The sequence below is a fragment of the Myripristis murdjan genome, chromosome 10, assembly GCF_902150065.1.
Source record: "Myripristis murdjan chromosome 10, fMyrMur1.1, whole genome shotgun sequence".
Classification (NCBI taxonomy): domain Eukaryota; kingdom Metazoa; phylum Chordata; class Actinopteri; order Holocentriformes; family Holocentridae; genus Myripristis; species Myripristis murdjan.
This window is the reverse complement of record NC_043989.1, coordinates 10,612,318-10,622,067: the sequence shown is the minus strand read 5'-3', so window position 1 is coordinate 10,622,067 and position 9,750 is coordinate 10,612,318. Positions and strand designations below refer to the sequence as shown.

General features: G+C 40.0%; 1 protein-coding gene across 2 annotated transcripts; it reads right to left on the bottom strand.

Annotated features, from left to right (window-relative positions):
* Positions 1-7,579: 7,579 nt before the first annotated feature.
* On the bottom strand, positions 7,580-9,750 carry LOC115366656 (uncharacterized). 2 transcript variants are annotated; one of them, XM_030062212.1, is made up of 6 exons: positions 9,701-9,750; positions 9,228-9,557; positions 8,721-9,083; positions 8,391-8,537; positions 8,146-8,204; positions 7,580-8,065 (listed from the first exon to the last, which is right to left on the bottom strand). In XM_030062212.1, exons 1-6 carry the CDS (start codon positions 9,741-9,743, stop codon positions 7,931-7,933), a joined length of 1,077 nt encoding a protein of 358 aa, XP_029918072.1. In that variant the 5' UTR covers positions 9,744-9,750; the 3' UTR covers positions 7,580-7,930. The 2 variants fall into 2 exon arrangements, with proteins under 2 accessions (XP_029918072.1, XP_029918073.1); XM_030062213.1 differs by having other exon boundaries at positions 7,580-8,020.

Genomic DNA, 9,750 nt, shown 5'->3' with positions numbered 1-9,750 from the left:
GGAAGACCTACATTTTTAAGTGTTATGATAGTCTGTCTCTCTTCCATTGTTAATTGCCTTTTTCTTGCCATTTTTGTAGCAACACACAACTTTCTGCAATACAATACTGTTCAACTGATGCTCACAAGGGTATGGTACCACAGTGTGTTCCAACACTGCTTTTATGTAGACAGAGGGGGTTGTAAGCAATCAAGAAAAGTTGGAACACCTGTAGGAATTAGTAGCACCAGCTTTCAAGGCTTGATCTCCATTGCTGCAGAACAGCTTTAAATTGTTAACACATTTTGTGTTCCCTGAAAAAGACCTTTCTGTATAATTCTGAAATGTACATCATTTTTCAGTTTTGGGTAACCTTACCTTTTTTTTTTTTTTTTTTTAACCTTTGGCAGTTCACCACTTACCTTTGTACCATTTCAAGCTATTCATTGGACTTGAACAACTTGAATTGCAATAAATAACTGGAAAAATGGCCTGTTCTAAAACTTTTGACAGGTAGTGTATATGTTGGCAAATGTTATTTTAGAGATTTTCTCATGCTGAAACATCACGCCTATTCATAATATGTCTATTTTTAATTTGGAACTATCCGGTATTCAAGTATTAAGTAGTATTGAAGTAGTAGGTATTTCAATCTCTATATGATCTTAGTTGTGTATTTGTTTTATTGCTTGACATATTTATTTATTTATTAAATATTAGACAGGAATTTATGTAAGAAAATAATAATAAGGACTTAAGTGTCTCCTTGGATTTTTTGGTATTCCAGGATCAGAATTGCTTCCAGTTGTCATTGTGCTTGGGATCCTGTTGGCTTGCTGCGTGACCGTGATCACCATCTTTATTTTCCACAGAAATCAAAAGCGAGTTTGTGAACATTGCAAAGGTACAGTTGGTCATCATGTATTTACATTATTTGATACATTACAGTCAGTATTCACCCATCAAGTTGAAGTTTTTACTAGCAAATTGAAAAAGAGAGAGGAAGAGATCCAACATCTGGATTCTTCAAATCACATTTTGTTCATACTTGCCTTGAAAATGTCCTGTCTTTAGTATTTTATTCTTTCACAGACTCCCCAGTGTAAAGAAAACCTCAGCACTTACCTCCATTTTGGGCTCTAGTTTCCCGGCGCAGCGCGGGGTGGCGCAGTGAGGCGAACCCTGCGCAGAGCTAGTTTCGACCGGCGAAGCAGCAGAGGCGGACAGTTTCCAAGTTTCGCAGGCGGAGGTTCGCCGAGATGGGAGTGGCGGCGCAGCGGGGGGAGGTGCCGACATATTTGGCTTGGCGCAGTGACAGTTTCGTGCCAAAAGGCTTCGCCGAGGTGCGCCAAAAGCTCGCCATCTGAAACCACGTCTACTTTCAGCGCAAGGCGGAGCGGAGCCGGCGCAGTGGAAGTTTGGCTGGCTGGCGCACATTACCAAAACCTCACAATCAGCACAAACGGTGCCAATCTCCTTTGATCTGACATCAGCTGTGACAGGACAGTTGATATGGAGATATATGTATGTGCTGATTGTGATCGTAGCATTGAATAGTGTTTTTTCGGTATTTATTGCATTGTTCATGTGTCTGACATTCCGGAAGCCTGCCTGTGAGGTTTTGGTGACGTGTGCGCACTGATCGCCGGTCTCCGCTCCGCGCCTGTCTCCTGAGCTCCGCTCCGCCCGCGGCAATAGACCTCCATGTCAGCTGTGTAAACTTTCATTACGCCTTCACGCAGCGCATTTTAAAGGCAAGGACAGGGGCTCATTTGATTGGTTACATGTGAATCGGCTGTGTCAAACCCACTCCATGCCTTCTCTCCTCCCCTCCGCCGGTAGGATGGACGGCGGAGTACTTGCGCTACCGAGAACGGCGTGCCAAACTTGGAAAATCCGCCTGGCCACACCCAGTTGGCGAAGCGCATCTGCACTACGCCCCCGCCTCGCCTGGTCTGCGAAACTAGAGCCCAATGTGTCAAAGTCAGAAAATGTGTATTTGTGATTAGACGGTCAGGTGTTGCTGAAAATGAACACATAATTGAATTCTCATTTTGCAAATCCAATTTACTTTAACAAGTTCCTAACCACTGCTAAACACTTGAGCACAAATGCAATAGGTCTGCTGGCATACTATTGATTGTAAAGTCCAGATTCAAAGCAGACAGAGCATTCTTCCCAGGGCCCCTAAACTTGCCTGGAACAATTTGCCTGATGAAGTTAGAATAATTTTCTCTGAAACTGTTTTTAAAAACTGAACTTTTTAAACTTTACTTTCTGTTAATTTAATCACTTTTACTTTGTGTCTGTCATACTGCTTAAATCAAAAATTGGAAAAATGGTTAATACAGCCAAGAAAGTGATGGGAAAGAGAGAACATGAAACGCTCTAGACTATTTTTGAGAAAAAAGTCATCATTCTGGCCCATAGAATTCTTATTGATCCGTCACATATTTTATTTTCTGAATATAAGCTGTTACACTCTGGCAGAAGGTTCAGAGCCAGCAGATATCGGAGCAATCGCTACAAGCTCTCCTTCCTCCCCACTTCTATAGCCTTACTAAACAGCCAGCTCTCCCTCCAGGCTGTAGTAAGTCAAAGCCAACAGGTGGAGGCCTCTCTGTGGAATGATAGCGATAGCCTTCATGCTTTTTATTATGCTTTTATTGATGTTATCTATTTTTTTGACTTCATCAGTTCTTTTATTCTGTTTTTATCTTTTTTTGATCATTTTCTTTCTTTTATCATCTCATTGATTCCTTTTAGATTAATATATGCAGATTAAGTCACTGAGTCACTTTTTATTCTACCTTAAGAGCAAAAATTTTATGCAGCAGACTATTAGGGTGAATGCATTATGCTGCTCATTTTTACTTCTACTTTTTATCCTTGAATGTATAATTTAAAATGGTGCAATAAGGATTGTGTAATTTTATGCCTAAGTGGGATCCTTTCTGTGAAGTGTTGCAATGCAATATTTGTTGTTTACCTGTTTTTAACGTCAGATGTAGTTGTCTTTCTGTCTTTTAATGTGGTCATGTGATCTTTATGCCCATGACAAATTTCCCCTTGGGGACAATAAAGTTTATCTCATCTCATACTGTTACTAATGGTACTAAATAAAAAATGGCATTGTTGTTCTTATTCACAGGATCAGTGACAGCATCAAATAATCTTGGACATGACAAATCAACTGCTCCCCGGTCAAATGAACTGGTACATATGTTACAGACAACATGGTACCTAGTTTAGTGTCAGTTGACAAGACACAGTAATTCTCAGCAGCATATTCTTCCAGGGACCTGAAGCCTTTTATTCTGAGGAAAGATGCAGTTTAATCCAGTAATGTCTGAGGATGTCCTAAAATGTTTTTTCTCCCTGTGGAGAAATTGGCTTGGCGCTTGCCACATTATTGTTGATGGTGTGATGTTGTCATCACACCATCAACACCGACAATCAATACACATACACACATTCATAGAGCCTCACACAGGTTAGGTGCAAAAAATGAAAAGAAAGAGAGAATCATATTTAGGATTGGACAAACTCCTGCCTAGACCAACTTGCTATCTTGACCAACTTGCCAGACAATTTCCTTAATAATATAGATGATTTATTTACAGGGTGAAGCTGACACGTTGAACTATGCAGCCTTGGATTTCTCCGCAAGGAAAGTGACAAGAGGGAATAAAATCAGAATGTCGCCAGAAGAATCTGTTTACTCTGCTGTTAGGACAAAGAGCCAATGACGTGTTTTCTCTGTGCAGAGTGTTTTACCTAATCTGAAAACAAAACATTTGATATACACTACATGGACAAAACTATTAGGTCACACCTCTTAATAATTAAATTCAGGTGTTTCTTTCAGTCCCATTGCCACAGGTGTATAAAATCAAGCAGCTAGCCATGCAGTCTACCTTTACAAAAATTTGTGAAAGAGCAGGTTGTTCTAAAGAGCTCACTGAATTCCAGCGTGGTGCTGTAATTTAATGTAATAGAGTGCCACCATTGCAACAAGTCAGCTGGTGAAATTTCTTCCCTGCTAGATATTCCACCATCATCTCTAAGTGGTATGATTGCACAGTGGAAGCGTTTAGGAACCACAGCAACTTAGCCACCAAGCCAAGACCATGTTAAGTTACAGAGCTGGCTCGCCATAGCGCATAAAAGTGGCTGACGCTCTGCTGACTCAATAACTGCAGAGCTCCAAACCTCCTCTGGCATTAACATCAGCACAAAAAATGTGAGCCAAGCGCTTCATGGCTTCATGAGTTTCCATGGCCGAGGAGCCGCATGCAAACCTTACATCACCAAGCACAATGCCAAGTATAGGCATGGTTGAGTGAGTTTGGCGTGGAAGAACTTGACTGGCCCACACAGAGCTCTGACCTCAACCCCATCCAGCACCTTTGAGATGAACTAAAACAGCCACAGTTGCCCCTTTTCCACCAAAAAGAACCTGGTGCTAGTTCAGTGCTGGTGCTAGAGCCAGTGCTTAACTGGTTCCCACAAAGAACCGGTTTGCTTTTCCATTGGCCAAGAGCCAAGCAGAGCCAAGTCAGACCCACGTCATTACGTCAGTGTAAAACGTGATCACGTTGGTGTGGGTGTGCAAGACGCCCACTCGGAATCACAATAACCAACATGGATGACAAATGGACGACCCATCGTAGCGATGCAAATACTGCTTGCGTCTTTACAAGCCTACACTGCGATCCAGAGGTGAAAAATGCAATTATTGCTGGCTCCCTGTCGTATTCGTGGTCGGAACGAATGACGACTACGTTTAGCTATACGTTTATAGCGTTCGCTGTTCCCGTTTAGGTCTGTAACCCCGCCCACCAATGACGTGGTGGGTCACGTCATCGTTTCTTTCTCTGGCCCCTGTTTAGCCCCTGGTCGAAGTTGGTGCTTGCCTAGAACCGATTTGGAACCAGTTTGGCCGGTGCTTGGGCAATGGAAAAACAAAGAGCTGGTGCTAAGTCAGGCACTGGCTCCGAACCAGCCCTGCAACCTCTTTGGTGGAAAAGGGGTATGTGAGCCAGGCCCTCTTGTCCAATTTCAGTGTCTGACCTCACAAATGCTCTTCTAAATGAACGTGCAAAAATCTGCACAGACACACTCCAAAATCTTGCAGAAAGCCTTTTCAAGTGGAAGCTGTTTAGTTGCAAAGGGGGACCAACTCTATATTAATGCCTATGGATTTAGAATGGGATGTCAGAAAAGCCCCTGTAGGTGTAATGTGTTGGTGGCCCAATACTTTTGTCCATATTGTGTAGCTTCAGCTAGCTTTGACTTTTCTTTGAGTAAACAGAATTAAGTTGTAATTGTAAACAAGGAAGCTCAGCTCTATTAGATGTAAACATGCAATTGTGTCTTATTTGAAATAATAAACTGTGTGATAATGTTGAAGATGTTGAATAATGTTTGAGAGTCAGTGAGAGTTCAATAGCCTGATGGCGTAGAGCAGTGGTTGCCAACCTGATCCAATTAAGGGTTTCATGCTGATTGGATGAAACAGATCTACCTGAATAGGCCATGCATGATGGTGCATGGGCTTTAATTGGGTCAGCTGTGCAAGAGTAGAACTGAAACAAAAACCTGCAGGACAGGGGGGGCTTGAGGACTGGGTTGGGAACCACTGGCATACGGGAAGAAGCTCTCATGGAACCTGGCTGTTTTGCAGCATATGCTGTGAAGACAGCAACGAAAACAGTCCATGGTGGGGGGTGTGTGTAGTTAAGTTGCAAATTGTGAGTAAAGTTATTTATAAAGCACATTTAAAAACACCGGAGTTCACCAATGTGTTGTACAATAAAATAAAAAAATAATAAATTAACTTAAAGTAAGTCAATGGCTCAACACAATACTGCCTGTCCCTACATGGGATGATGTGGGCTGGTGTGGTTCTTAAAGGGATAATTCACATTTTTTTCACTCTGGGAAAAAATTTAGACCTCACAATCACCTGGCACCATTTACATTAAGTAACATATTTTCATTTATAAAAGCATGCTAGATTTATAAAGTTCCCTGGCCTGGTTAAGTCACTCAAATCATCATAACACTCCCTTGAGTGAGAGGCACTTTAGTGGCAGACAAGGCCCTGAAATGAGACACCAGTTACACAGAATTAGATTACACTCAAGTGAGAACAGACACTATACTTAACTTCCTGCAATCTGAAAACCACAAACATCAGTCATGTGTCTATAATTGACACCAGTTATCATTACATTATACCACACTGTCAGCAGGGATAAGGTAGTAATACTACTATTATAAATAAAACAGTAATGCACCTAAATACAAATAGGAATGTTTAATGATTTTTTTTGTCCCTGTAAAATATTTGCATGTTTTAATCAGCATATGAGAGGATAGTCACTCTACCAGAGACCCATATTTTTTCCATTCTTAGGTGTTGAATGCTGGACTAGTCAGCCAATGTTTTCAGAGGGCTCACACAACTTTGTTTTCAACAGCAAGACTTGGACAAAGCAAGTAAACAAGTAAGTAAGTAATGTTTTATTTAAATAACACTTTTAAAACACACAGTTACAAAGTGCTTCACACATGCAATAAGATAAAAGCCAATGCATAGAAAAACCTACCTACCTACGTTATGTGGTTACCAACCAACCAGCCTGCCAAACACTCACCCATGCATGTGTAAATGCAAAGAACGAATGAATGGTTGATTACTAAAGATAGCAGATCACAAAATAAATTATTTAAAAGGAAAACAGACAACTGGAATAATAACACTGATAAATACATGCATTTAAAACATCCCCAAAAAAGATTTTCATTTTTCCTTTTAGGTCAACACCATCAGTTTCTCTGAAAAAGTGCTAAAAGGTGCTAACCACAGAAACTGAAGCACACCTCATAATGTCTGGATATACAAAAAAATGACAAGGCAGTTGCATGCGTAAAGGTTATGTGCAAGTATTTGCTTTCAGAGATGGGGGTTGAATCCGCATTCACTAACTCTGGCATGTGGTGAGAGTTTTTCCTTTAGCACTTAACAACCCACAAGTGCCTTACTGATATTTTATTTTTTAAGTATTTAGCTGCAGCTCTTGAATCAGTCACCCTTATGAGATAGTCTAAGCATTATCTCACATGCATCCTGTCGCCCATCTCAGTTTCAGTTAAGGGCAAAGGTGTTGCGTGACATCCAAACTGTAATAATGTTAAAATACAGCCCATAAATGAGACTTTGCAAACCAATGGTTTGCAAAGTAAACAAAAATAAGCAGAGAATATACAGACACCAAGCGTGATCGGACTATTGGACAGTTTAACACCAACGGAAGCCTTTTGTATCCCCAAAATAAATGCTGTTATTAGCAGAAGTATTTGTATTAGTATTATTATTATGATATGAAAAAAGCACAACTATTTGCTTTGCGCTTTTTTTGATACATTTTATTATTATTATTTTTTAAGTGCTATACTGTACAGCTACAGTTACGGCTGCAGGACGTCTAGGAAAATCAAGCCCTGCCATTTCACTGTTGTTCTTAATTTTAATAATTTTAGTTGAAATATATCCTTTCCAAATGTCTAATTTCTCTTTAAATCAGGTGTGCATGTTTTCAAATATGCAGCTGTTTCTCTGAGTTTTTTAGAGCTGCAGTGACCACTGAACTTTTTCAAGATCATTGGACTTAAAAATATTCTGGGTACAAAATAAGGCCATAAATATAATCACAAAACATGTACATGTAACAAAAATACATAAAACATACAAATTAGTGTGTACATATCACAAGCAAACTGAACAAGCTACGTGAAATGTTTAGATATGAACCCCCCAAAAATATGATGTAACATGAACTGTTGCAGTGAGCAGTGAAATAAACAAAAAAAGTTCAGCTGACATGTCACATCCCCCATCGGATCGTAAAAATATTAATTTAATCAATCCAGTGTATTTGGGTTGCTAATCCCATCCGAAAGCCCTGACATCAGCGTAGATGGTCTCCCCCTCTGCTGTTTTTACATCCCTCATTTGACTATTTCCAGCTTCTCTCTTGGTAAAAGATGGCGCAGAATAAACCAATGAGTCCTCGTCTCTCTGAGGAAATAATTTGCAAAAAGTTAGGAAGTGGCACATATTTGTTTTTATGAAGTGCATCTTATCTTTAATTCTCCTACCTGCTGGCTTTCCTGATCACCACTGGCTGTTGCAGAATTTGTTTGCAGGGGAATGGAACCTGCTTTATAATATGAAATCGCAGTAGGCAACAAGTAAGGACTCAATAAAAAAATGGTCACTTTCTTTCCATTGTTATAGTAACTAGTGTGTTGACTGAAGAAATGCACAACACTTGTGAATATTAGTGAAGTTAATTCTAATAAAATCATGTTTCATAGAAGGTATAAGAAAGTTGTGTAAATACCGTTACACCAGTTGTGTGTTTGTCTCTTGATGGTGTAGATGAGGAAGGCGATCACAATCAGACATATGACCAATGCAGCGGACAGCACTAAAAGAAGTATATGCCGAGTTTTTTCTTCATCCTCAGATGACACAGGCCTACTGGTGGCTGAGACATTATAAAGAGGAACAAGTGGGGAAAGTTAAAAAGTGTAATTCAACTTAAACTTAGATAACAAGATAGTGTACCATTAAAAATATATGGTTGCATATAGTTTATGGATTGCACTTGAGTCCTATAAGAATGATAAAAATGCAGATTTCCATGTTAATATAAAAATGGTGTGGTTACCTTCGATGTCCAGTTTAGTTGCATTTCCAAACAGGATCTCCCCACATGTGGCCACAGCACAGTAGTAAGTCCCAGCATCAGAGAAGCTGACGCTGTTCTTGGAGAGGTTGTAGATACAGCTCTGTGGAGGAGAGCCAGCCTCAGGACTCTTCTCACATCCATCACCCCTGTTTCCATGAGTGTAAATGATCCTGGGATGAGACTCATCTGATCCGGCTCTGAACCAGAACACACTGTGTTCTGCTGGACAGGCTTTGCTCTCCGAGTCAGAGAGGAGTGAACACTGGAGAGTCACAGGGTCTCCTAGATAGACTGGCTCAGACGGAAAGACTTGAGTGACAACAGTGATGTTTGGTTCTGAGTCTGAGAAATGTAACACATAACAAACATAACACATTTATGCAATAAAGAACAATAGACTGTTTAAAAATATTGTTGGAAATTTTGATATCAGCATAATTATTTTATATTTTTTCATGAGCCTGAAACTGATATTGCTCTATTTACCTTTGATTCTCAGAAATGTTCCATTCAAAAATGTCATTCTTAATTGTTCTACTTTTATACAGTAGTAAATTGCAGTATCACTTAGTTGTGTTTTTGTAATATGTAGAACAAATTTTCCGGGCTCTTGTTTTGCTGTAATGCGAGCCACTCCATCATGGCTTATATATGGAAAGCTAAATGTTCTTCCTAAGACTTCAGGAAAATTTCCAGCAACAAGTCGTATCCAAAATAAGTATTTTGTGTCTGAAGAGTCGTGTCGCATACACGTTAGAGTCACATTTTCCCCAACATGAGCAGTCACTGTCGTGAAATTCTGATCATCTGTGCATCCTGTTAAAAAGCCAATGCAGAGCAATAATTAACAGAAGTACCTAGATCTAGATCCGCATATGTCACCATATAATTTACTGTTATAAAATGACAATACTTGAAATAAATCAGGGGTGAAGCTGACCTCTCCACACAATACTTACGTCCAATCCTGAGCACAAACAGCATGCAAAAGACCATCAGCATTTTTTGG